Below are 27,507 nucleotides of genomic sequence, written 5' to 3' on the forward strand. Positions count from 1 at the left end.
TCGCTGCGGGCCGCTCTTTCCGCTCAACTCGTTGGTGGCGAGGTCGCCCAGTCGGTAGCCAGGGAGTCCTCGGCTGTGGAGCCGACGCGCGGTAGGTGGTTCCTCGCGTCTGGAGGCGGGCCCGGTCGGGGCTGGGCGGGGGCTTCGCGGCGCGGGCGGGCGGCGGGGCGGGCGCGGGAGTCGCCGCCGGGAGAGCCCCGCTCCCCCGGTCCCCGCCCGCGTCGCCCCGTCGTCCGCCTGGAGGCCGGCCCGGAGCCGCAGGGCGCGGACCCCGCTGCCTCCCTCCGGGGGTGCCGGCGGGCCCGTCGCACTTGACGTCGTCTCGGCCCGTTGGGGACTTGCGCACCGGCGTCCTTGGAGTGGCTGGGGCGGTGAGCCCCGGGCGCTGTCCCCTCGCGGGGAGCGGCAGCTCCGCACGAAGTAGCCGGTTCTGCGCCGGGTCCCCTCCCTGAGTCAGTCGGCCGGGCCCCCGCGTCCTAGGACGCCCTCGCCGGCTGCCCTCGGCGCTGGGCCTTCCAGGGTTGAGGTTGGCGGCTGAGGTCCTCACCGGGGACCGCGTCTCCTGCGGGGACAGCCCCGTATTCTTGGGCGCAGAGCGTCCGTGGGCTGCTGCTTCCTGGCTGGCGAAGGTGGGCTTGCACGCGCGTCCTCTTTGCCGTGTGCTCCTCCCAGCGTGTCTGCACCCTTAACGCCTGCCCTCGCCCGCCCGCCTCCGCGCTGGCGAAACGCAGACAGAGCGGGCAGGAAAACAGCCTCATTCTCTTCCCTGACTTCAGATCCCGGAGCTCCCCCTGATCAGAAGCAGCGGCTCGTGCCCGAGTGCTCGTGGGACGGGAGCCGGCGTAACTGGCCAAGTAGGTGGGCTCCTCCCCAGCAGTCCAGCCGGACTCTGCGGATAGCCACGTTTCTTCCTTCCCGAGGTGACCTGGAATTTTCTGGAAGTTCTGCTCCGAGGACATGGGGCACTTCACATCGTTCTCAGTCAAACTGATTTTTCTGTCCCGAGGTTACCCGTGGGTGAGATTTTTTTTTTTTTTTAACCCAATTCTATCTGTGTATTTCTTTGCCCCGGGGGAAGTTTTTCTTCCAATTGCCAGAAAGACACAAAAATACCTTACTCGTTCAGGCGATGAGCATATACAGTTTTTGTTCATCTTTCTCATCGCTCCGCTGGATGTTAATGATGTCAGTCGTATAAATTAAAGTTCAGTGTTGTTTTTAGCTGGTCTGTTAAATTTCATTTGCCAAAGTGATTCTTTTACCAGGTTTATCCTTAATTTGTTTACCAAAGCATTTTTATACAACTTTTTCATATTAAGTGTATAATATTAGGTAAAATACTAGCTTCTAAAACCGTTCCTGACTCAAAGGAGGTGTTTTGTGACTATACGTGGGACGAGTTGCTGATAACACCTCTGAGCCTGATTTCTCCGACCTGTGAAATCTAGCGTTAAAAGATACCTAAAACGATGTCTAGCGTAAACCTGTCACTTTCATTACTACTTTTAAACCGCCGGGATTGGCAAATGAGTTTTTTTCCTTCAATATAGATACCTTTTTTGGAAGAGACAGAATATACATAATATCATCCGATGTTTGTTCTGTCCATAGTGACGAGGCCGGTCAGATTTTGTGCTTGAGGTAACTCCAGGCTGTCTTGACGGGGACAGCTAGGCCCTAACTTTGTGTGACCTTCCCAGCACTGTAACTTGGCTGCTTCTGCCCCCTGTCCCTTGCCACAAACATTTCCAGCCTCAACCTTCCTGTCATTGCAGTACTTAGCACAATTAAAAGTCCAGGCTGCTCCCACTACCCCCCCCCCCCTTTTCCTTTCCAGGGCCGCCTGTCCCATGGGCTCTGCATAGAAAGGCTTTGCTTACCTGACCCGCCCCCTTCCCTGAGATGCTTCTGGCTTAGGCCTGGGCGTCTCTCTGTTGCAGTAGCTCCCTTTGACCATCTCTCCTTACTCATGTCCTGCTGTGTCCTCCCACCCCTTCGTTTTCCTTTGACAAGAGTGTAGGACTGTCTTCATTTGCTAATTCATCGTAGATGCTTGAGAGGCTTCTACAAGGAGCTTCGGCCTTCTGCCATCTTATTACGGAAGTTTTATTAGTATCGTCTTGTAGCAAGTTTCCAGCAAATAAGCATCCCTGGGTATTTCTTCCTATGGTTAAACATCATTGATGCCGAAGGAGGTATTCACAAACTGCTGGCTGCTCATCCTGCACCATGACTTTCTGTTGGAATTTTTGGAAATCTTTGTGAATTTTTGTAGGAGTTCATTAATAGAATTTTTGAAACTCTGGTGAAGTTTTCTATACTATTTTGTTCTATAAAATGTTGCAGGAGTTTCAGTTATCTGGAGGTTCACTAGGCAGATATGTTTTCAGATAATTAAAAAATAACACGTAGGTAGTGCTTTACGATTTACAAAAGTAGATTATTGTACAGTATATGCTAGTTGAATCTCACAAGTGCCGATGAGTTGTTTCCCTGTAGGAAAAACTGGGACTAAAATTCCCTTCCAGGTTTTCAGTCTCAAAGCTTTCAGCAGCCGTCCCACCGCCTCTTAACTACAACTTAGGTAACTTCACATATAATGGTGCGCTCCAGACTTTCAGAACAAAGTTCACGTAAAACTTGGGATTTTCCTTTCTTTTCAGAGGTCTTAGGTTTTAGGTCTTCTAATCCGTTCAGACTGTATCTTCTCTAAAAATACTTTTTAAAAACCTCGTACTATAGACATCTTGAAACCCGCATAAAAGCAGCGAGAGTGAACCTCGTACCCATGTGTGTCTGGTGGAGGATGGAGGGTATTTTGAAAAGTTCATGGCATTGGCATGTTTATTAATTGTGCGTTTCCCCATGGGCGGTGTCTTGAGTTTTTTTTATCTCTCTGGCCACCAGGACTAGTCTTTCTGAGCTCCCTGGCACCTCCCAGAACCATACAATAAAAGATGTTGAACTAGTCAGGAGAATCTGTTCCCTGCCCACTTGAGTTCTTGGGACCCGCCTAACTCACTTCTGATCCTCACGGTCTTTCCTTGCATGTGGCCTTGTCCCTCCTCCTTGCTTCATATCTTTCTCTTAACAGATGGCAGTATCAGTTTACACTTCTGTTTTAAAAAATAATTTCTTTATTTCATAAAACTGTATATTCCCTGCCCTTAGCCTTATTTTTAAAAGCCATATGTCTTCGACATTGCAGATCTCTTTTCTACCCCAAAACACATTACTGTTTTGAAGTGTGTGGCCCTTGCTGCTTCTCTGCACATTGCTTAATTTTCTTTAAAAGATTGGCAAATCTTAGTTTACCCTTAAGTTTTTCTAAATTGAACTGTATTCCAGTGGAAGGTGTATCTGATGGGACTTTTTGTATAATACGACAGGAATCTTAGAGCTAGTTCAGTTTGGTTTGACTCAGAGGAGAGTGAGTTTGTTTGTTTGTTTATATATTTACGGTTTTATTTATTTGAGAGAGAGCTAGCGTGTAGGAGCACAAGGGGGAGGAGGGGCAGAGAGAGAGGGAGAGAGAATCCCAAGTGGACTCTGTCCTGAGCACCGAGCCTGACGTGGAGCTCGATCTCATGACCCTGAGATCATGCGATGAGCCGAAATCAGGAGTTGGACGCTTAACCGACTGAGCCACCGAGGCGCCCCAGAGGAGAATTTAATGGCCGGTAGAACTCAATGACCAAGAGCAGTTCTAACAGAGACAGGTGGATCCAGGTGTTCAACTCATGTTTCCAGGACTTCTTTGCATCATTCACATATGCTTCCTTCCTTCTCAGGTGACCTTCCCCAGCAGCTCAGGCCTTTGTCGTCAGCTTCGCACAAGTGGTTGCAGCAAAAGCCCCTGCGCTGATGCTCACTGTCTCCGGTGTGGGTTATATGCTTACCCCGAACTGACCAGAGGGAAACTGGGCGCTTACAGGCCAGGCCAGGGTCACATGTGTGCCCTTTCCGACACTTGCACAGCCAGGGGGTGAAGGTCACAGCACAGGCACCGAGAGCGAGGATTGTATAGATGCCTAGGGAGACCAGGGCGTGCTGTTACCAGATGAACAGGAGATGAGTACTGGCTAGGCAGGCACAAATAATAGCTTTTCCTAGAAGATCAGATTAACTGGGACTAAAAGCTCCCCCTTAAGAGATCTGTAGTACAGATTATCACCTTAAAGTCTCTGAGTTTAAAGACGAAAACAAACAAGTTCATTTGGCAAAGGATAAAAGCCTCCCCAGAAACTGTTTTCTCTTAAGCTTTGGTAATAATGTTCCAGTGATACATGTACCCAGTTAACTTCTGGTTGAAATCTCCTATTAATCTGTACTTTGAATCACAAACATTTGAAACCTAGTGAGACTACAGATTTTCGTTTAACTTAGATGAATTCTATATTTATCGTATCTGAGTTCTTCACCCTTCAAATCAGATGATCTCGCCCACCCTGAGACATATGAGCTGGCTTGATATCTACTGGGTTTTCAGATGGGGACTGCAGGACGAAACAAGCAAATGAAAAAAAAAGTGTCAGAACACCAAGCCATTTTTCAGGATTTCCAGCCTTTTTCTAATGCTGCTTTATACCTTTGTTAGGGCTAGTTATACACAACCCGATTAAGGAAGAGAGGAAAGTGGCTGAAGCTCACGATTGGGTAGATCACATAGAATGTGTGTCACTCGTGACAACAGTTTCAGAATGAAAAGAGGCCTAATTCTCAAGGAAGTCAGGTTGCCACCTGGCCCTCTTGCCGGCTGTGGAGTTTGTCACCCCCGCCTCGGACAGCAGTGCTCCGTCAGCTAGGATTTCACGTATCTGTGGGTGATTGAAGAGAACTCGGTAGCTGTAGTGGGCTGCTGGAGGCCAGGAGTCGAGAAGTAATTTTAGAAATTCCACATGAAGTTTTTTTAGAAACAGCGAGGCTTTAATATGCTTCGATCCCACAGCACAGTGTAGTACTGTAGACTTTATAATAAGAATAGTTGATCTTCTAGGATCATGGCCTTTGGTTTTTATTTTATTTTTAAAGATTATTTGAGAGAAAGAGCAAGAGAGAGCGAGAATGAGAGAGAGAGCACAAGCAGGGGGGAGGGGGAGAGGGAGAAGCAGACTTCCCGATGAGCTGGAAGCCTCGATCCCAGGACCCTGAGATCATGACCTGAGCCAAAGGCAGATGCTTAACGGACTGAGCCACCCAGGCGCCCCTGGTTTTTTTTTTATTTATTTTTATTTTTTATTTTTTTTAAAGATTTTATTTATTTATTTGACAAAGAAAAGCACAGCGAGAGCAGGAACACAAGCAGGGGGAGCAGGAGAGGGAGAAGCAGGCTTCCTGTGGAGCAGGGAGCCCGATGCGGGGCTCGATCCCAGGACCCTGAGATCATGACCTGAGCTGAAGGCAGACGCTTAACGACTGAGCCACCCAGGCGCCCCCCCTGGTATTTTTAATCTTTAGTGTTCTTGGCTCTTTTGAGGCATTAGAAATGATTATAAATTTAGATTGTAAACAATCTAGTAAAACAATAGCTTTTCAGGTCTAAATCCCTTATTCTTGGCTAGTGTGGCAGGGCGCAGATCACATGTGAGAAGAAAAGATGACGTGTTTTCCATTTTGGTTTTGGGGACAGGGTAGTTAAGATTCATGTTAAGAAAAGCTGGTTCAGATTGGAATCCAACAACTGAAGAATCAGGAACCATTTGTCAGAAATGAAGATAGTCACATTAATATTATAGTTAGTTTTTGTTTGTTTAAAATGATTCCCCTTTTTCTTCATTTCCTACCCCGTTATCCCAGATATAAAATATGAGCAAGTTCTTTCAAGTGACCTACCCACCAAAGAAGACAAAAGATCCAGCCTGACATGAAATAATCTGTAGTGGGAATCTAATGTATAAAGTACTATGAATGAGTGTAATATGTAATTTTTTGTAAAAAGAATCCTGAAGTTTTGATAGAATTATTTTGGTGTTTGTGGAAGAAAGTACTGTGTGTGTGTGTGTGTGTGTGTGTGTGTGTGTGTGTGTCTATGTGTATGTATATGTAAGTGTGTAACAAACTAGTGTGTATTTCTTAAAAATTACAAATTCTACCAGATGTGAATTTGACTTTTCTGGATTTAGAATACCTGTTCATTAATAGGGTAATACCCTTTTGTAAATTACTCTTCTGAATAATAGAGGTTATTTTACAGATGAGAAAACTGAACTGTTTCAAAGACTCGGTACTTTGGCTGTAGGACAATTGGACTTTAAGGCCCATGTGCTTTTCTCTCTACCACGTGACCTGGCAGATTAACTGTTAATACTTTACCATCCTCTGCAGCCCATTTAGAAAAGTAAGATGTTTATAGTGTAGTTATGTTCTTTATTTTGTTTAGAAACCCATTTGAAGGTTATGGACGATAAGCCTGACCCTGGAACCCCGAGTGAGAATTCGGAAGTTCTCTTCTCCTTTGGCGTGATCGCAGACATCCAGTACGCTGATTTAGAAGATGGCTATAACTTCCAAGGAAACAGACGAAGGTACTATAGACACAGTCTGCTTCACTTACGGAGTGCTATTGAGCACTGGAATACGGAGGGCAGCCCGCCCCGCTGCGTGCTCCAGCTGGGGGATATCATTGACGGGTATAACGCACAGTACCAGGTGTCCGAAAAGTCGCTCGAACTTGTTATGAACACTTTCCAGATGCTTAAAGTCCCCGTTCATCACACGTGGGGGAACCACGAGTTCTATAACTTCAGCAGAAACTACCTAACAAATTCCAAGCTTAACACAAAGTTTCTAGAAGACCAGATTGTGCACCATCCCGAGACCGTGCCTTCGGAGGATTACTATGCTTATCACTTTGTCCCATTCCCTCAATTCCGGTTCATTTTACTGGATGCTTACGACTTGAGCGTCTTAGGCGTGGATCAGTCCTCTCCAAAATACCAGCAGTGTCTGAAGATACTGAAGGAGCACAATCCAAATTCGGAGTTGAATAGTCCGCAAGGTGAATTATTCCTTTGAGCTGAGAGTCTAATACATTGTCTTTCCATTCTTCAGCTACCTTTTATTCAGCAGGAAGATGGATGATTAAGGTAAAAGTATATTGTCACTGTTGTTCAGGGTCAGGATTTCTCCCGGTGCGTGGATTGGCTGCTGTTGGTTCAAGATTCATTTATTTAACGGGTATCTGAATGCCTGTTCTGGGCCGGGCCCTTTTTCGAGGGCTAGCTCTTCAGAGCCGGAAGCAATGCTGACAGTGTCACCTTTGTTTATCTTTTGATGGATGGAGTGGAGGAAGCAAGAGAAGTAGGCGGGCAGGACAGACCATAAATGAAACAAATAGAATTACGTCCGCAGCAATAAATGCTACCGAGAAAATTATGTGTAAAGTTAAAGAAAAGGACTCAGGGTAGTGTTTTAGCTTAGCTGGTCAGAGGTGGTCTCTCCTGGGAGAAAAACATTTAAGCAGAAACCTAAATGATTGGAAGGAGTCATCATCCTTGGGAAGTGTGGGGGGGGCGGAGTATTCAGGACAGAGACGGGGGCAGATGGAAAAGCGTGAGCGGAGTGACATGTTAGCATCATTAAAGGACTCAGGAAGAGGCCAGTGGGGCACAAGGTGACTTTGTGTGGCCCGTGGACACAGTCAGAAGGCTGTGTTTTGTTTTCAGTGTAACACGGAGCTAGCGAGGTAAGCAGTTGAGTGGGTACAGGGCATTTATCTGTCTGGGTTGCTGTAAATTCTTGTGGTTTCTTATTTTAAATCAACTGCTGCCGCACATTCCTACAGAAAAGTACAGGTGTCCCCACATTAGCCAAGTGTGCATGCCCAAAGGAGGAAGAAGCTGACATTGGATGGGTCTGACATACTGCATTCATTTCAGGACTTTCTGAGCCCCAGTTTGTCCAGTTTAATGGAGGATTCAGCCAAGAGCAGCTGAACTGGTTGAATGAAGTTCTTACGTTCTCTGACACAAACCAGGAAAAAGTGGTGATTGTGAGTAAGTATTTAAATTACTTGATTACGCCAGCATTTTAGAGAATGGGAAAGTGGGGTTCAAAAGTGTACTAATAATATTTATGTCGTGGTGTCCTCTTGCTGTCAAATGAATGCTTACCTTTCTTTATTGAGAACCTGAGTATAAGATTGACATTTACAGCTGGGTCAGGAAAGAACCGTAAAATAGAAAAAACATCTTGCCATGTGTTAGTGCCTGTACGTTGGCCTTTTGGGTTTCCGAGTGGAATTCCAGCACATGGGATCATTTTACATAGTACAGTTGACCCTTGAACAGTGTGGGGGTTAGGGGTGCTGCCCCCCCCACCGCAGTCGAAAATCCACGTACAACTTTTGACTCTAGAGACTTAACTACAAATGGCCTACTGTTGGCTAGAAGCCTTACCGATAACAGTTGGTTGATGCATATTTTGTACGTTGTGTGTATTATACGCTGCCTTCTTACAGTAAGTAAACTAGAGAAAAGAAAACGTTAAGAAAATCACAAGGAAGAGGAAATACATTCACTGTATTTTCTGTATTTACTGTAAAAACGTGTGGATAAGTGGACCCGCGCAGTCTAAACCTTTGTTCACGGGTCAACTGTGATATCTGAGTGAGCAGTTCAGGCCAGGCCCCATACCCAACCTCAGCCTCAGGACACCTGCCCGTCGGTGTGGTGGCTGCCGGCCGGGGGCCTCTGCTGTCTAGTTGGAAGCGAAGCTCGTAATAGGACACGCGTTAGAGACTCACCTGGCAGTGAGTACTTCGGTTCTAGACTCTCTGCCATGTGTTCGCAAGGAAGTAAGATTGCTGTTATTTCCACCTAGAATGTCTTTTCCAGACATGCTGTCATCACAGGTCATACGAATCGGGGTGCTTAACATACACTCAGCTGCAGGTGTGTGCACACGGGGGCCTGAATTTGGATTTGCAGTGTGGCTGGTGTACTTGGTTTGGGCACTGAGTTTAGATCCTCGCTTTAGAACTGATGTGGCAGAACGACGGAGAGGACCGTGCCTGGGGTCCCAAGGACGGGAGGCTGGTCTGTGTGCATTTGCTTCTGTGAGCTGTGTGAGTCTGCGTAAATGTTGAACCTACAAACTGCGGTTTTTCTCTGGATTGCACCAAATGGAATTACAAATGTGAAAACCCCTTGAAAATGACAAGCTCTTCTGATAGTTGATGATCTAAAAGTATATTTCCATAAATACTTGCGAATCTTTCCCCGATGTGGGGCAGACGTGTAGATGGAGTAGGAGTGTGTGTGCTGTCATGGGAATTCCAGGTGTCATCCCAGGCTCGGAGAGTACAGGATTCCCCGGCGGTTATCGCGCGTTGTGACCCTCTTTGGCGCTACCGTAGGTGGTCTCTAGAACCGGAACACTTCTCGATGTGTCTCTACTGTTTGGCTTCCCACCGTCAGGCTGTGCCTGTCACTCCAGAGAATACTGGAGCTGAAAGGGACCTACACGTCTTATCGTCAACCCTTTCAGTTCAAAGATGGGGAGACTGGGAGATTAAATGACCTAGTTGTGTCAGTAGCGTGTGATTCTGGCTGAGACTCGAGGCCCTCCCATCTCCTTTCCTGCCCTGTCCGTCAGGGCCCCCGTCTACATTAGCCGCCTCTTAAATTCCTCCCTTTCACTGTAAGCCCAGAACCCGGATGAACAAACCTTTGTCAACTGAGTGCGTCAGGTTTTCTGTAGCAAAGTTTTAAGTGGCTAATGGCGATTCTCTTTCATTTTAGTTTGCTCTTTGACTTTGCATTTTAGGGACTGAGAGGTCATTTTGCCTCCACCTGTGGGGTTTTGGCCATGCAGTTGGAAGGCTAGCATGCTGTTTGCTGACATGTTCGCTGATGTACGGGACACTGCCGCAGGAGGGGGTGCCAGGTGGGGAGTTCAGGAGTTCGGCCATGGAAGGGTTAAGTTTCAGACGCCCATCAGGCATCTGTGGAGATGTTGAGTCAGCAGTTTGGGTGTTTGGGTCTGAAATTCAGAGTGGAAGTCTGGGCTGGGTATAAACATGTGGGAGTGGAAAGAATGTCGGAGACGTTCGATACTTTACTAGATCACCAGCCACTTTATACTAGATTCGAGAAGTTACAAGGTCACCAGGCCATTAGGTGTCAATAGGGAAGTGGAGCCCAAGGACCAAGCATTCAGGCACTCCCAGTAGGAAGTGGGGGAGATTAGGAGCCCGCGGAGGGGAGTGAGAATTCATGGCCATCGAGGTTGGAGGAAGTCAAGGGGGACTGGTGGTGTCCTGGCAGCCCAGTGTTTCAAGGAGGGGGAGCAGGTCACTGTGTCAGGAGTCCAGTGTGGCCTCTCGATCTGGAGAGTTGCCGGCCCCTTTAGACTCTGAGCTGTCATCACGGCTTCAAGAGTGGTTGTGTGTGTGTGTGTGTGTGTGTGTGTGCGCGTGCGCGTGCACACACACTTATAAGTTCTTCTGACTCCTTTGACTCTTTAGGGATCTGTTAACACCCCCCTTTGTAACTTGTATTACAAACTGATAGATATTAAACAGTAAAAATATTCATAAGAAAAATTCAGAATAAATTTCAGTAACAAGTAAATAGTAACAAAACAGGAAAGTGATTTCAGGGCAAGAAGCAAAGCCGAGGGAGATTTGTGCCCGCGCTCCAGAGTGAGACATGACGTGACCTCATGTGTGTCTTGGCGTCAGGAATTCGAAATCCTTTGGCTCTACTTCCATGTATGTCCTGTGGGACCGAGTATAAATACTCCCTGCTTTACCTTGCTTTTCTCATCTGTAAAATGGCTCCGGCTCCCAGGATCTCATGGAGGCGTTTAAAGTGGCACGAATCCGTTTTAAAGCACTGAGTGTCTCTATAAATGACCTCTAACCCATGACCCATCCCTAAACTGTTCTCAAGTTTAGGGGTACCTCTTTCTGTGTACCCAGCACTCGTGTTCAAGAGACTGGCCTCCAGCACGGCATCTACCTGGCTTCTGGCCACCCTCGCGGACCGTTCTGCACGGGATGCCCTCAGTTTTTCTCGGGGTTGGTGTCTCTTCAGACACTGTAGGCTGTAGGGATCTCAGGGCTTCTGCCTGGACAGTGGCCTCTCCCCGTGTAGGTGGACTGTCCCCCCTGTATGCTGCAGAGATGTGGCTGTGGATTATTTGGTGCTTCTCTCTGGTCTTAGTCTATTTGAAATAAGTAGCAGTATCCTTTTTTTTTTTTTTCTGTGTATTAGTTTTTCGCCATTTGTTTTGATGAAAGAGACATTTCCTAATTGGCTCCTAACTCTTCTTCTCTTTAACTAACAGGCCATCTTCCCATTTACCCAGAGGCCTCTGACAGTGTGTGCCTGGCCTGGAATTACAGAGATGCCCTGGCAGTCATTTGGTCTCACAAGTGTGTGGTGTGTTTCTTCGCTGGTCACACTCACGATGGTGGCTACTCTGAGGATCCTTTTGGTGTGCACCACATCAACCTAGAAGGGGTTATTGAAACGGCTCCGGACAGCCAGGCTTTTGGCACTGTTTATGTCTACCCTGACAAAATGATGTTGAAAGGGAGAGGCCGAGTTCCAGACAGAATTATGAATTATAAGAAGGAAAACGCTTTCCAGTTTTAGTCTGATTTATCTTGTTTACCGTTCTAGAGAGTGGTGGTTGAGCGTTGTGTTTTTGTTTACCGCCCCCCCCAAATCCTCAGGCTCATTGTGTAGTATTCTATTTGCATAACAAAATGTATTTATGGCCCCAGTGTGCGTTAGCTCATGAGATACTCTGAAATGTCATTTTTGGATAATCTATCCAGTGCTGAGGATTGGAAACAAAATGAATGAAAGCAGCCTGAATCAGCCAGGGAGGAGACAGAGGGGGGGTGGTATAGTTCTCAAAACTGACTTCATTTAGCCTTATCTGACATTTTTTTACTTTTTACAAGGAGGATGTATTCGTGTATTAACTATGTAATTTAAAATTCGTAATAAAAAAATAAAATCAGCTCAGGTAAACTTTCTCTGTGTATCCTGCCGTGTGAATGAACGTTGGACATTTTGCTCAGAATACCCATCATGTTTGTACATTTATAGGCTTGTATCCCTGTGTGTAAACAACAAATAAGTTATTTCACAGGTGAATGTGTAGTCTCTCCCACGTGAAGCCATGAGAAGGGCCTCCCGAGAAGTCACGCGGTGGCCTTGTGACTCTGAGCAAAGCAAGACCAAGCGCCAGTGCAGCTGTGTGCCCATTGGTCTGGTCTCTTTGGGCAGCAGCTCATCTCCAGCAGCTAGAGACCACAGTGGGTAAATGAATTTACTCTTGACTCCCTTTCTAGACAAATGGGGCACGTTAATTCGGTTGTCCTATGTGCTAAGGCTTATTTGTGGCAACACTTACTGGATAGCAAAGGGATTGTTGAAGTGTAGAGAAAATTTGACTCAGGGCCTAAAAACATCAGGAGAGAAAAAAGCAGTACTCGTCAGCGTCAGCGTGCCTGCCGAGTGCCCAGGCTCTGGGGGTGCGGAGGCGTGTTCGTGCTCTGTGGCTGCTCGGCCAATCCGCCACCACGTTGGTGGCTTCAGACAGCACATACGTGCTCTCCTACAGTTCGGGAGGCCAGAAGTCTGAACCATTTTCCCTGGGCTGAGCTCAAGGTGTTGTCCCCCCTCAGGGGGCTCCGAGGCAGAATCTGCTTCCTTGCCCTTCCCAGTTTCTAGAACCCGCTTCCTGCCTTCCATTCCTGGCTCAAGGCCCTCTTCAAACCTCCCTCTGCCTGTCTTATCAGGACAGCTGTGATTACCTCCACGCTTATCTCCCCATCTCAAGACCTTTAACTCTATCGTATCTGCAAAGTCTGTTTTGTGATGCAAGGTAACGGTCCTGGGTTCTGGGGACCAGGACCTGGGTATCCCCGAGGGCCACGGGAGAGGTGTCTGTCACGTGCTCCCTGCATTCACCAGCCTTACCATCCATAGATACCAAATTCGGAAGAAAGGCCTGGGAATGTGGAGGGGCGTTTAAATTTGTTTAATGGGATGAGGGATGACTTGAAGGAGGAGGAAAATGGTTTCGACAGGTGGGCAGAATAGCATCAGCAGAGGTTAAAGGGCATGCTGAATTGAGGAGTGAGGAGTAACGCTGTGAAGATTCACCGAAAGGTGCCTGGGTTATGGCAAGAAGTAGCGCAAGAAGCGGACAGGCCTGTGTCGTGAAGAGCCTTGAATGATGAGCCCACAGTTAGAGCTGGGCTTGTCAGACAGCAGGGAAGCTGTGATTCGATCTGTGTCTCAGTCCTGGCAGCGGTAATGAGAGGCTGATGGAGATCCTGCCAGAGGGAAGAAAAAAGACGGGTGGGAAGGCAGAGGCTTGGATAATAGAGACATCGAGCTTCCTGAAATTCAATTGAGAACTGGAGTCTACAACAATCTCAGTAATAAAGACTCCTTTCAGGAGGCCGTGCTCATAGATATATAAAAGGAATTGCGTATCATCACAGAATTCATAGTGTGATACCAGAGGTGCAGATAGGATGAAAGTCTATTTGGAACATCACTTTTTTTTTAATTGGAACATTTCTGTCTTTTAAGCACAGAATCAAGCATTACATGGAGGACAGGTAGATCCTAGATGGAATTTGCAAATGAGTCCATTTTTTCCTATGTGATTTTGGTAGTTACATTAAAAGAGATGTAAAAACCAGGCGCATCATGCAAGCTAAATGTATACTGGAGCCCCGGGATCCTTTATACGTATTTTATTGACCCTTCAAATAAATTTCACGTTATTTGTTTTAATATCGACTAGATTTTTTTCTCCTTTTCCTTCATCTCAATCTTAACAGAGAATTTTGCCTGTCCAGTGGCCATTGTGTAAAACAAAAACCATACATACCTCCTTTAACAAATATTTGTAGAATACGTAATATTGTATTAAAGACTGTAAAAATAGACAAATGGCCTGACTTATTTCCCCTCTCCTGATATATATATATGAATATGTTTTGAGTGAAATATTTCCTAAATCTCATGAGGTGGAATCTTGACTCCAGTGTTTGATGCTAGTAGATGTAAAAAAATTGCCATCCAACAAAAATACGATGTGAGCCACAGAAGTAATTGAAAGCAGTCACATTTTACAAAGTAAATAGAAACAGATAACAATTAATTTTAATGATATATTTTATATTAAATTCAATTCTAAAATATCTACACTCAAATCTAAAATATCTAAACTCAAATCTAAAATATCATTTCAACATGTAATCAATGTAAGAATATTTTACATTCTTTTTGTACTATGTCTTTAAAATCCAGGATCTATTTTATATTTAATAACCCATTCATTGACATTACATTTTCACTGGAAATACTTGATCTATATTTAGATATAAAACCTGCAGTTAAAGAAGTGGATTCACATGTCCAATTGTTCCAAACACACCTAAGCATTCCACACACATTTATAAGTTTTCTAATGATTGAATTGACATGTTTTAAAATTAAAATGAAAAAAGCAGAATTTTACTTCCTCTGTCTGGCCACATTTCAGGTGCTCAATGCAACATGTTATGGTTATGTGATGTTATCATGTCATATACGTGTGCACCCTAGTGACGTTCCCATGTTGTGTGTGTGTGTATGCATCATGGTTATGGTACTATAGTTAACACATTGGAGAGTACAGCTCCAAAACGGTCTTCTCCCCTAGGTGACCTTTGACATTCATTTTTTAAAAAATGTGTACAGATTTTGGTCTTACTTTTTATTTGCAGTGCATTTAATATTGCCTCTTTCCTTTTGGTCCCAAATTCCTTTATTCTACCTAACTCTCCTCTCTAAGACACACTCATTCATTTGGCATCCCCATTTAGTTCATGGTGCTGCCCTGGTCCTGTACAGTGAGTTCAGTGCAGGGGCACAGCCCTTTCTTGAACCTCTGTCTATCCTATCACCCAAACCCTGCTTTCCTCTGTCTTATTCATGTGTAGCCCCTTATAAGCATTTGGTATTTCTGGAGTGCTCTCATATTCTCCAGTTTAATCCTTGCAACTGTACAAGTGAGTAGGAGATCTGGTATTAATCCTATTTTACAGATGAAGACATCCACCAGGAGGTTCATATATTTGCCCAAGGCATATAGGTAGTGATAAGTTGAGTTAGAATTCACATTTCTGAACTTTCGTTCTGTTGCCTTTTTTACTACACTGTGACAACTGAATGTCAGACCCCCGTCTCTTACTGGTCCCATGCAATCCCATGCTGTGTCGTAGGCATCCTCAGAAAGTTCTTAGGATTTTTTTTATCACCTCTAAAATTAGCTCAAATTACCTAAATAAACTCCTAGGAAATTGGCTTGTTACAACCACGTTTATAAACAATTGATTGACAATACTCATTTGAAAAAGAGGATTCTTGACTTCATTTAAATTACTGTCTTGCAGTGAGTTGGCCAGGAGGACCGCATCTCCTTGTTTATGTAGATGTAGATCCAAGAGATAAATGGGAGGAGAGCGATTGCAACGGCAGTCGCCAGCTGAATTCTTCCACCAACCGGATTCCTATAAAGACATACAGGAATTCTTAACAATAAAAATCCAATAAAAATAATGGGTTGCTTTGGAAACAAGTACAAAGGTTGAATTTGGTGAACACTTTTTTTTTTTTAAGTAGACTCCACACCCAGCATGGAGCCCAACATGGGGCTCAAACCCACCACCCCGAGATCAAGACCTAAGCTGAAATAAAGAGTCTCAGACATTCAACCAACTTAGCCACCCAGGCGCCCCCAGGAGTTCTTCATTCTTAATGCAAATCTTTGTTGTTTGGGTGTATTGCAAATAGCTTTTCCCACTCACATAATGATGTCTTTTGAGGAACTGAAGTCACTGATTAATTAGGCAGTGTTGTAATTGTTTTTTTCCTAATGATTTCTGTGTTGTGTTTAAGAAAGCTTTTCCTCCCCAAGGTCTTGGAGATTTGGGGTCATCTTCTCTAAAAGTCTTAACTGTTGTGCTTCTCACTTTAGAGCTGTAATCCACCTGGAATTGAGGTTTATGAAAGTTAGCTGGGGAAAGTTTGTCCATATATTTCCGTTGATCCAGCACTATGTGTTGAGAAGTCTGCCTTTCTTTGCTGCACCTGCAGTTCTACGTAGCTCTGTCGTAAGTCAAGGGTCTGCTTGTGTGTGGGCCTGTTCCTAGATTCTACTCTTTCGTTAGTTTATCCTTTTACCAGTACAGGTTTATCCCTCTACTTATTTGGTCTTTAATTTCTCCCAGTGTCTTACAGTCTTATTTATAGAAATTTTGCCTGTCTCTTTCTAGATTTACTCCTAGGGAGTTGATTTCTTGATGTTATTATTTATGGTTAACTTTCTGTTTTTATCATTTTCTGTTACTTGTTGATAAAAATGCATTTGGTTTCAGTACATTCACCTGGTGTGCAGCAATCATGCTAAACTCACTCACTCTAGTAACTTTTTAGATTCTGTTTGATTTTTTTGTCAGCCACGGATAATGAACGTTTTTCTTTTCCAATTGTTGCGCCTCTTATTTCTTTTTCTTGCCTTATTGGACTGGCTATGATCCTAGCTAGAGCAGTGTTGAGCAGAAGTGGAAGTGGTAGCTAATCCCTTCTCAATCCTGATCTCAGAAGGAAAGTTTTCAGCTGCTCACCACTGAGTCTCAACTTTGGTGCTGATACCACTTATCAGGTTCAGTTCCTTTCTACACCTGTTTTCCAACAGCTCTTGTGAACAGATGATGAATCTTACCAAATGCTCTTTCTGAACAGACTGAGAAGATAGCTTATTTTTTCCTTTATTCTGTTAATGTGACAGAAAACATTGGTTGGTTTTTGAATGTTAAACTGTGTTCCTAGAATAAACCCCAACTTGGTGGTTGGGTTACATATTGCAGGATATGATTCCCTAATGCTTTGTTTAGGATTTTTCAATCTGTAGTCATAAGGGAGACTGCTGTGTAATTTCTTTGCCCCCCCCCTTTAAATGTTCTTATCAAGTTTTGGTATCAAGATTATTCTGTCCTCATAACATGAATTGTAAAGTGTTTCTTCTTTTTCTGTTCTCTGGAAGTGTTTGTTAAAGGTTGGCATTATTTTTCCCTTAAATATTAGGTACAATTCTCCAGTTATGCCATCTGGTCTAGAGTTTTCTTTTAGCAAAAACTTAAATTGAGGACTCAGTTTCTTTAATAGCTATGGGACTGTTCTGGAGAATTTCTTCTTGTGTCAGTTTTGCTAATTTGTATTTTTAAAGTAATTTATCCATTTTGTCTACATTTTTAGATTTATTTCCAAGGAGTTGTTCATGATATCCTTTTGTGATTTTTGCAAGATCTATTGGATATGTAGTAACATTTTCTTTTTTATTCCTGATATTCTCTATTTTTGCTTCCTCTTCCTTGCTCTCACTTTTATTATTTTTCCTTTGTAGTCTTGGCAGGGCTTATTGATGCTATGAATCATTTTATAAAGCCAGTATTTGGCCTTCTGAATCCTCCATTTTTTATGTTGAGTTTTCATTTCATTGGTTTCTGCTTTTATGATTATTTTCTTGTTTCTTTGGGTTTAATTTGCTGTTTCAAGGTTCTTAGAACACTTTCACTCTGTTTATTTTCTTATATGTTACTGTTGTCATGTATTTTTATGCTTTACATGTTTAAGCCCCACGAAACATTATTACTACTATTTTATAAAGTTAATATTCATCTATATGTTCCCACACTTTTATATTTTCTTTGCTCTTCATGCTTTCGTAAATCTCTAAGCTTCTCTGTGAGATCGTTTTACCTCTCCCTAAAGAACACCCTTTTGGCTGACAGCCCCCTATTACACTGGGCCACATCAGAAACTGGCATTTAGAAAAGTGTGGGTGATCATGAACCTCTGATTCAACTACCATTGGCTTTCCTTGAGAAAAGGAAAGATTTCTTTCAAGAGATTCTTGTTTGCATATGGATGTCAATACTTTCTCTTGCCTATCTGATCTGACCAACCTTGAAGACGCCTGATTTTAGCTAATGAGTTGAAAACTTACTTTGATGAACTGTGACATAGGCCCATCCATACTGTGATAATCACCAGACCAAACAGCTCCCTATAAAATAACACACATTTCAGATTTTTGAAGTAGCTACAAGTGAGATACATATCATTCCATTCTCTCCCATGACCACTAGCCTCTGCTGATTATTGAATGACCTTCTCCCAAGATACACAGCATCTACAGAATATTTTCAAGTCTGGCCATGATTCAAAAGTTAGTTTTTTTCAGATAGCTTAACACCTTATATGAAAATAGGTTTTATCTTATGAGACGGATGTGAGCTCCATCCCTGTTCCCCAACTTCTAAGTGAACAAAAAAACCCAGCAAAACAAAAAACACAAATAAATCACTTATTTCAGGTCATTAGAAGGAATATAGTACAACCAAGAAAACTATCCCTGATTTATCAGGCATCAATTTTACATTGTTTTAGAGTGTTCAGTGTTAGACAGGATGAACTCAGATCCATAAATACGGAGCACCTGCTGCCAGAGATTGGGTCACATCTTAGGGGAGAGGAATGATTTGTAGTATGAGTCAGACTAATGGTTTTGGGGTGGGTATATGCTTCTAGAAGTATGTGTTAAAAGCACACATATTTTACATAGAGTAGAAAAGTCATATTTGGCCATGGTACCACTAGAAGCCCACCATAACTCATGGGCCTCAAGTTGGTGGAAGTGATTCAACCCATTGGGTTGATGATCCCACGGGCAGACCGAATCTGATTTGCTCTCCAGTTTCCCAAGGATTAGGGCCTCTAACAAAGTAGCACCTTGCCAGGGATGATTACCTTCTATGTCTCTAAATCTTAGTGTTAGCAGTAGGATGGACAGGAAGGAAAAGGGGCTATGCGTGAGGCCAGGGAGTCAAGGGTGGGAGGAAGCAAAGGAAGAGGTGATGAAATAGGAACACATGGCCTTGGCAAAGGGAGGAGATAACATGGGACGTAGCCGGGCAAGGCTGACAGAGGTTGACTTAACTGACCTCTGAGGTGGCCGATCACACTTGTAGAGAAGATTTTGGCCAGAACCACAACTAAATCAGAATGCTGAAGGAATGATCAGCATTCTGGACTGAGTAGTACTGTATGGCGTCCTTGCTCGTTCACTGTAAGAAGCCAAGGTCAACTGCCTGACGGTAATATAACGCGTGTGCTGACTGCCTCTGGCCGTGGTTGTGGAACGTGGTACCTGGTGCTGGCTCATTTCCTGCTTCTTCAGCTTATCAAGGAGCTAATATCTCCCCTGCTCCTCAGGGTGTAGTTGGGGGAGCTGAGTCATCGTGGTGCGGATAAGGGGTTACAGAGAAACAGATTTCTCAGTTCTACCCCACCCCTTCCAAGGAGCAGAAGTAAAGTCACGGCTCACCTGCCTTCTTCCTCATGTAAGATGTTCTGTTGGGAGTGAAGCCAGAGGTGGCAGGCCAAGCCGACAGCCCACGTGATACAAAAGAATATGTGTATTGCAGAGGCACTCTTCCAAATTAAGTTGCCTAAAAATAGAGAGTCCGGTGCTGTTAATCATGGAACCACACCCCAGAGAAAAACGATCTCTTCATATCTGCTCTGCCATAGTCTGCTTTCAGATAAAGCCTTCAGAAAAGGCTGGGATGGCGTCTGGCTGGCTCAGTCAGCAGAGCGTGCAACTCTTGATCTCAGGGTCATGAGTTCAAGCCCCATGTTGGGTGTGGAGCCTTCTTAAAAAAAAGCTGGGGTTTCTTTCAGTTTTGTTTTGAGGGACATCACAGAGGTTAAAGCAGTAGGAATAAGCTTAGGTGGACGTTTAGTGTTTTGGTTGTCCAGCGTGTCCCCTTTCTATGACAACTACCCTTTATTTTCCTTGGGGAGCCACCCAGGCCATGTGTCCCAGACCATTGGACCTTAGCTTGATTAGTTGGCATTTTATCCCTTTAGCAACTGTGATTTGGCTCCGGATGAACAGATGATGGATCAGGAACCACAGCTCAATTCTGAGACTTCTGCGGAACTATCTGGGAAGCAGGTTCTATCTTCTGTTGGACGGGGCATCACGAAGAAGTGAACTTTGAGCTGCCGGGCTACCATCAAGGAGCCCAGGACTGAAGTCAGAGTGGCACACGGTGGGACTGCGAGGTGCAGAGAAGCTCAAGGGCTGAGCCACCAGCAGCGTGTGAACAGCACCACCCCTGACTTTCTCAGCCAAGTATCCCAGTACGTCTCCTTTTCAGCTCATAGCCCATTTGAGTTGAGCTTCTTCCTTGCCTGCAACTAATGGAGCCCGAACTAATACACCTTAAAGATGCAGACAAGAGTTCCAGGCGCCTGTACAAGGAGCCCGTGCATCCAGGGGACAAGAGTTTTCCCCACCCAGCTGGGAACCACTGGTCTTTCTTCTAAGGCCCGAGAAGTCTGACGGCCCACTGGGCAGGAAGCTGCTTTCATGACAGTGAAGAGTAACCCATCAGGACTGACAGTCCCTGTTAATAAGAAAATGTTAGCACACGATGTAAAATGTACTTTTTTTGGTTATAAGACACTGTTTTATGGTATAAAACTGTCCAACTTATGGTTTGTTTAGAGTTTAGGGCCGCTAAAAAGCAAAGCCACTATGTTTTGCCCAGCATTGAGGTAAGCAGCCTGTGGGTGATAGAAACCAGCTATTTTAAGCGACTTTTTTTTTTTTTTTACCTGAATACCCACCTGGGATGGATATATATATATTCCAAGGAGCGGGAAAATACATGATAAAGCCTCTGTCTTAGAGCCATCCATTCACATTCAACAAGCATTAAGTACCTACCATCTTCCTGGCCATATTTCAGGGAGGCTTGGGCAGAGATGGGCTAGACATAGTCCCACTCTTAAGGGGCTTACAGCCTAGCAGGGGAAGACACATAAAAGCATGCAGTAAATTGCTGTACGTACTATGACGGTACAGAGGAAGGTCAGGGAGAGCAAGATGCATGAATGAAAAACCTAGAAATTTGTATGGACATTATAAACCGTTTCCCTAAATAAGTAGCAGGCCATATACACACGTGTTGAATGGATTCGAAGTAAGAAAGTGGTTACTGGGAGTGGTATTGGACACTGAGGGCCATTGACTAGAGAGACACAAGGTTCGTGCCCTGTTGCTGATTTTCCATTAGCGTGGTGGCTAAGAAATCAGCACGGTGACCGAGGCCCTCTCTCTCATGGTCTGTACTGCAGCACCCCTGTTCTACACCGGCGTAAGCGATCTCGGGGTCCGAGCTGCTGAAAAGGCTGTCTCGGTGTGGCAGGTCCTTGTGAAGTCTGCCTGAAGACGGGTGAGGGTGATCTAGATTAGAATTCGCCCTTCTTGTTATCAGAAACGAGGAGACCCGTAGGGCCCCGTTTCTCTCCCGGGAGTCTGTCCTTATTGTCAGAAGTCTGGTTTGCTGCATGTCCATGCAGAATCCAGGGTCCATACCGGTGACAAGAGGGTTAAGTCCCACAAGCAGGCTCAGCGTCGCAGGTATCATGTATACCACCTGTTAGCGAGGAGGGAGAGGACGGGTTAGGGAGTGTGCCCGATTTAGATGTTCAGAGGAATCTAGGAAGCACAGAAAGCTGGTGAGACCTCAGAAAGTTGACTGACAGTGTGTGCATCAGTAAGATCGGGCTCTTCATTCTGGAAACTGCTGACAAGCAGTTTGGGAGTTTGGAAGACGGGCGGGCCCTGCGGAGGCCCCGTTTTCAAGCCTCGTGCTCAGCAAGCGGACTCTAGTCAGACCTGCTGTGGCGTGTGTGTTGTGGGCACAGGGCAAGGAGGATAGGCCTCGTGGGTGTACAGGAGGCATGGTGGGTTTCCAAGAAACGTAGCTGCTTCACCGTATCAACTGTGATGCGCATGTCAGACATCTTCCCTTATTGGGAGCTGTCAGAGCTGTGTGTGTTATGTGATTTGTTTTCACCACAGAAACAGGTCTGTCTTGATCCCGGGAGAGAGGGCATCTGGATTACAGACCCTGTGTTCACCTCTCCTACTCCACCCCTAACGATGGCCAGGATGGACATTTGCAAGTCTGGTTGTCTCTCACAGGTAAAGGCATTCATGCTACTGAGGGGTAAGACCGGGGCTTCCCAAAGTTCAGTGTGTATACGAGTCGCCTGGAAAGCTTGTTAAAATGCAGATCTGATTCCAGAAGTCTGGGGTGTGGCCCACGTTCTGCTTTTCTAGCAAGCTCCCAGGGAATGCTGTTGTTCTGAGGTCCATGCTTGGAGCAGTAAGGGGTTAGTTTTCCCCTAATGAAAACCTACATGACTAGCCACTGAGAAGGAGAGGAAGAGAGAGAGCAGTTACACGCACACCACACACATTTACCTGTGCTCTCTGTAAGAAGTGTTCGGCAGAGATTTTTTTTTTTTTTTAATGTGTACTCAAATGTATCAGATATCTGTCATTAACAGATTAAGGGGTCTGAGACCTTCTTATTTCTTTATATCGTAAACACATGAACAGAACAACCATCCTTAAATGCTTTTCTCTATCTCGAATAAGATAAAAAAATTCTTTTTGAGGACCAAGAGACTGAAAATAATGGTTTCTAGTATACAAGGTAAAATAATACCCAGCATACTCAACAATGAACTCTGTAGAACCCACTTATAATGGACTTTTATTTTTATGTTGGTGTATTTTTTTAAACCTAGAGTATCATTTATTTACAATATTTAATTCACTATATAGTTCTTGAGTACCATGGCATTCTTTTTTTGTTGCTTTTAAAAATTTTTTTAAAAATATTTATTTATTTGTCACAGAGAGCGAGCGAGAGCGCATACAAGCAGAGAGAGAGAGAAGCAGGCTTTCCGCTGAGCAGGGAGCTGGACTCGGGGCTCCATCCCAGGACCCTGGGATCATGACCTGAGCCGAAGGCAGACGCTTAACTGACTAAGCCACCTACATGTCCCAAGATTTTATTTTTTAAGTAATCTCTACACCCAACATGGGGCTCGGACTCACAACCCTGAGATCAAGAGTCGCAGGCTCTACCAGCTGAGCCAGCCAGGCGCCCCCCCCACCCACCATGGCGTTCATTCTTCATGTCTCTCTCCCTTGTCCACCTGCCATTATAAAAGCTGAAAAAGCCAATTTGTTTTCCCAGCATCTTCAGCTAGGGGTGATCATGCTCCAGCCATGAAATGTAAGAAAGTCTTGTAGGGGCAAGGCTGATACTCAGGGCATCTTAACAACCACTCTGCAGGGACACTGACCAAGCAGGATGAATCCCAGACCATAAACCGTATTGGTATGCACACACTGAACAGCGGCCTGTCTGAAGGGCTTCTTGGATAACGTTTCCTCCTTGATAAAAGGGAAGAAAGCACAGGAGGAAAAAGTGTTTTGCTCCTGTCTTGTTTCTTCCTACTTGGGATGCTCTTGTCTGGGCCTGATGTTTGGAGCTGCAGCAGCCATTCTGTAGACATGAGAGAATATATTGCCCACACATTGGAAGTGGCAGAGAAGGAACCCAGAAAGCCCAGGTCTTTGATGACGTTGTTGGCCATTAAGCAGCTGCCTCTGGATTTCATGTTAAGTGAGATACTCTGTTGTTATAACCTGATGCTAGTCAGATTTTCTGTCACTTGCTCCTGTATGCATCCTGATACAGACATCCTCCATGAGCAAGATGAAGTAGGGGACTTGAAAATGAGTCAGGCGCCATTGACTTAGTATTGGCTCCTTTGTGCATGCTTTCATTCAAGAGTCAATACGGAAGGGCTGCCATAGGAAGGCTCTGCGTTAGGTTGCCTGAGGACCACCAAGAAGAAGGAGGAACTGGTCCCTGGTCTCCTAGGAGCTGGCACGTACAGAACCAACTCGAATGTAAAGCAGAATGTGTTAGCATTAAAGGTTCAAAGAAAGGATGGCTGGAACCTATCGGAAAGAGGGAGAGGGAGTTTTTGAGGGACACAGCATTTGAGATGGACTTTGAAGCTTGGGTAGGACATACAGGAATTCTAGGGGCAAGACACGGTAGTATTATAGGTGGATTGGGTTCCAAGACCACGGTGGGAAGGTGGATTGGAGCCACACTGTGGTGGGCCTTGAGTGCCAACTTGGGGAGTTGTAACTCAGTGATCTTGGGAAATGAGGGGAGTTTTTGAAGCAGGAAGTGATAATGTGGAAATTGTTCAAGGAGAGCAGGGGATTAGAGGCAGCTCCAAGAATTAGGAAGCTACTACGGGAGTCCACGTGGGAGGTGATGGAGAGTGAAACTGGCGAGGAGGGAGGATGTCTGTGGGGACATGGTGTCTGTTGTTATTCGTGCTATGTCACCTAAGCATGAAGTGGGAGGTAAAGTATACACACACCGTACAGATAAGCAGTTAAACCTAGATTGGGTTTTGCTGGATTGCTTTGTTCTTCATTTATTTTTTGAAAGGATCTCAAAGGTGGTGGTAAGGAACCGAGAGATGTTAGAGATGCCTGTGGTTTGGAGCAAAGATGACCCCGAGGATGATTCTGCTGTTGACAGAAAGGAGTGAGTCAGGAGGAGGAGGGGGTTTAGGAGGGAAAGATGCTGTAGGAGTTTGGGGTGTTGGAGGGGTCAGTGTTGGAAATTCTACATTAAGCTGGGTATTGGAGACTTGTCTGCAGGGAAATAGTATTTGGAATTCAGGATATGGGCCAGAGTGCTGAGGAAGAGGCAATTTGATTCGATGCAAAGGCATGTGAATCTGGACAATAAGCAATGTCAGAAAGTTCTACTGCACTTAAAACACTGACCAGAATTTCACATTACAGATCCAGATGCTTTCATTTGTGGCTAATCTGTACACAGTCAATATTATTCCAGAGCAGAAAATCATCTCATTGGTGATACTGCACAGTCTTATGTATCTGTTTTCAAAGAAACTGGGCAAAATCCAGATATTTCAGAAAATGTACAGAATGATCTCCCCCTCCTCCAGATAGTTCAACCAGAGCATTGATTAAATGTATTCTGTAGATTTTTATGGGCTTTAGTTACTTTTTATAAACATAACTCACTGAATTAGAAGAACTGCAAACCCAAAGCCTGCCATTTTCTGGTCAAATGTTTGTTGGAGTTTCTGGGTAAAAAAAACTCATGAGGAATGGCTCAGTTGACTTTAGGAGGTCTGCTGTTCTACTGTGTGTCTTCAGAAAAGTGTCCTCAGTTGGCCCATTTTTATTCAAAGGGAATACTGCCAAAAGGCCCCTAATGTCTCTGTAAGAGTCTGAATTCTCACACGCCCGTTACATTACCACTCTGATCCCTCTCCCCGGATATTTTAGGGAAAAGGGCTTACAAATGATCTGATTTCTAAGTTTTTATGTACAAAAGGCAGGGAGGCAGGCCAAATAGATAAAACTGTGTGTTTCGTGCCGTTCCACAGTTCCTGGAAACGGAGGAAAGCAGCTCATACTCACCATCCACAGTTCTGCGTCTGGGTCGTTCACCTGGAATAACAAAACATCAGGCATTAGCAGACATTCTGTGGCGCTCCAGCCCTCCGTTCGGTCAGCTCTTGGATCCATCCTAGTGATGCGTTTCATGCCAGACGCTGCACCAGGTAGCGAGGATACAAAATGGGGAAAAGACCTAGTCTAGCAGATCGTGGTGGTCGAGGGGCTTCCGGCTGAGCACAGCCACACGACTGTGTCCGCACTGAAGTGGGACAAAGGTGCTGTAAGCGCCTCCAGTCTTAAGGACAGCTCCTACGAAGGAGGTCCCAAAGCAGACTTGAGAGGGTACCCGCGCCACAGCGGGTTCTGTCCGCCTCCCGCCTGGCCTCGGCCGTGAACCAGGCTGGGTCCCCATCCCAGGCTGCGTCTGCTCGTCCGCTCCTCCCAGCACGTGGCAGGGCGAGCGGTCCGGCGGTCACGTGGACACCTGCGTCTCGGCCGGGGGATGGGGTGGGGGCCCCGGGGCGCAACCCCCAATCTCCGTGCTCCGCGGACACGGCCCGCCCTGCGGCCGGGAAGGGCCGCGCTGGTCTACACCGCGCGCCGGGCCCAGGGGCAGAGCTCGAAGCCCCGCGGTCCCCTCGCCCGCCGCCCGCCGCCCGGGGCCGGGGCGCTGACCTGCACCAAGGCCGCCAGCGCGAAGAACGCGGCCATGAGCCAGTTGCAGGCCCGCCACAGGACGGGGGCCCAGCGCCCGGCCGCAGGCGCCATGGGCTCCGACAGCTCGGGGCGGGGCTTGGCACTGGGCGGGGCGTCGGGGACGGAGCGGGGCGTCGGGGACCGAGCTGGACGGGGCACCGGGGGCGTGGCTCGGCGTGGGGGCGGGGACAGGGCGTGGTGATGGCTTGGAGGCGGGGCTCGGGCTGGGCTCGGCGCTGGGATGGGGCGGGGCTTGGCGCAGGGGCGGGCGCCCAGCGCGGATGCGCGCACCAGCCGAGCCCCTTGCTTCCCCCTGGGACCTGACCTGCCCTGCGCCAGATTCTCTGGTCCCCAGGTGTTGAGTGGCCGCTGGCCGCCGCTCACCGGGTACGGAGGTGGCACTACATGAGCCTTACTACTTCTCCCATTAAAGTCTCCCCAAAACGTGGGGAAGGAGGGTGTGGTGTCCCCATTTCACAGACGAAGAGAGCGGGTCCCAGAGCGGCTGGATGACTTGGCCAAGATCACAATGTAGCGGGGGCGCAGAGCACCTGGCTCCGGGGTCCCCAAACAGACCAGATTTGGTCACTACTCCGCTGACAAACTCCAAAGGCAGAGAGCGGAGTGGTGGGGAAACAAGAAAGGAATTTATTTCAGGGAGGCCGACACCGGGAAGACCACAGACGGCCGCTCAAAGTCTCTCCAAAGTGCTGAAAACCCTTCCAGGTTTACATAAGGAAAGTGAGGGACAGGGATGCGTGTGCGAGCTCTGGTGCAGTGCCCGTGGGCGTGCAGGTCGGCTGGGTCATTTTCTTGGGGTCAGTCGTGGGCGGGGTCTTGCTGGCTCCGGGCAGTCCTTACTGCTTGAACCGGTGCTTCGGTTCCCATCACCGGGTGCTTTGCGGCAGGGTCTTTTGCCCCAGTTGAGAGATAAGCTGGAAAGGAGAACGCGATCAGTTAGAAAGTGTGAGGTCAGCTTGGAGGTGGTTGGAGTCCACTTTCAGCATAGGGTGTGGGTGGTGGAAGGAGGTCATGTTTGAACCCGGTAAGTCCATCTTTGCTGCCTGGTCATCAAGGCTGCCTTCCTCACGTGAAAAAAAAAAAAGAGATTTGGGGAGGGGGGGTGGTGGAGAAAGAAAGAGGCGCTGGGTCTGTGTGCATTTTCTGATTAGTATTTATGCATTTCTTTCCAGAGCGGGAGGAACTTTCAGTGCCCCGTAAGCATTATGGTAATTTCTTAGTGAGGACAGTTAATTCTGGCATCTTACACAGCTTCCAGCTTTTCTGCAGACAGGCTCATTTATCTTCATGGGCTTTTATTATAAAAGGTATTTACATATTATACATATTTACAATTCTTTCCCACCACCAAAACCAACAAAATTTCCACACGCG

The 27,507-nt window shown here is 46.0% G+C and overlaps 2 protein-coding genes across 9 annotated transcripts; one reads left to right on the plus strand and one right to left on the minus strand.

The window, feature by feature from the left end:
* The first annotated feature begins 1 nt into the window (after position 1).
* Positions 2 to 20,612, plus strand: ADPRM (ADP-ribose/CDP-alcohol diphosphatase, manganese dependent). 6 transcript variants are annotated; one of them, XM_078067926.1, is made up of 5 exons: positions 12 to 91; positions 777 to 1,017; positions 6,358 to 6,997; positions 7,878 to 7,994; positions 19,953 to 20,612. In XM_078067926.1, exons 2-5 carry the CDS (start codon positions 958 to 960, stop codon positions 19,982 to 19,984), a joined length of 849 nt encoding a protein of 282 aa, XP_077924052.1. In that variant the 5' UTR covers positions 12 to 91; positions 777 to 957; the 3' UTR covers positions 19,985 to 20,612. The 6 variants fall into 6 exon arrangements, with proteins under 6 accessions (XP_035961153.1, XP_077924052.1, XP_035961157.1 ...); XM_036105264.2 differs by lacking the exon at positions 19,953 to 20,612 and adding an exon at positions 11,290 to 11,978 and having other exon boundaries at positions 13 to 91; XM_078067925.1 differs by lacking the exon at positions 19,953 to 20,612 and adding an exon at positions 11,290 to 11,978 and having other exon boundaries at positions 13 to 91; positions 6,380 to 6,997.
* On the minus strand, positions 12,985 to 26,216 carry TMEM220 (transmembrane protein 220). Of its 3 annotated transcripts, XM_036105271.2 has the most exons (6): positions 26,092 to 26,216; positions 25,438 to 25,467; positions 21,469 to 21,529; positions 19,408 to 19,531; positions 18,028 to 18,087; positions 12,985 to 15,529 (listed from the first exon to the last, which is right to left on the minus strand). In XM_036105271.2, the coding sequence occupies exons 1-6, from the start codon at positions 26,182 to 26,184 to the stop codon at positions 15,394 to 15,396; spliced, it is 504 nt and encodes a 167-aa protein (XP_035961164.2). In that variant the 5' UTR covers positions 26,185 to 26,216; the 3' UTR covers positions 12,985 to 15,393. The 3 variants fall into 3 exon arrangements, 1 of the variants encoding a protein (XP_035961164.2); XR_013446013.1 differs by lacking the exons at positions 18,028 to 18,087; positions 19,408 to 19,531 and having other exon boundaries at positions 15,470 to 15,529; positions 21,056 to 21,529; XR_004921293.2 differs by lacking the exons at positions 12,985 to 15,529; positions 18,028 to 18,087 and having other exon boundaries at positions 19,409 to 19,531; positions 21,056 to 21,529.
* Positions 26,217 to 27,507: the final 1,291 nt, after the last annotated feature.

The sequence above is a fragment of the Halichoerus grypus genome, chromosome 2 (assembly GCF_964656455.1).
Source record: "Halichoerus grypus chromosome 2, mHalGry1.hap1.1, whole genome shotgun sequence".
In the NCBI taxonomy this organism is placed as follows: Eukaryota; Metazoa; Chordata; class Mammalia; order Carnivora; family Phocidae; genus Halichoerus; species Halichoerus grypus.

Coding starts and splice junctions, on each gene's coding strand:
- ADPRM (XM_036105264.2), top strand. CDS start 958: ATGGGGCACTTCACATCGTTCTCAGTCAAACTGATTTTTCTGTCCCGA. Junction 1,018..6,357: donor TGTCCCGAGGTTACCCGTGG/GTGAGATTTTTT, acceptor TTTATAGTGTAG/TTATGTTCTTTATTTTGTTT. Junction 6,998..7,877: donor GGAGTTGAATAGTCCGCAAG/GTGAATTATTCC, acceptor CATTCATTTCAG/GACTTTCTGAGCCCCAGTTT.
- TMEM220 (XM_036105271.2), bottom strand. CDS start 26,184: ATGGCGCCTGCGGCCGGGCGCTGGGCCCCCGTCCTGTGGCGGGCCTGC. Junction 21,530..25,437: donor CAGACGCAGAACTGTGGATG/GTGAGTATGAGC, acceptor CCTCGCTAACAG/GTGGTATACATGATACCTGC. Junction 15,530..18,027: donor CTATGTCACAGTTCATCAAA/GTAAGTTTTCAA, acceptor ATGTCTTTATAG/GAATCCGGTTGGTGGAAGAA.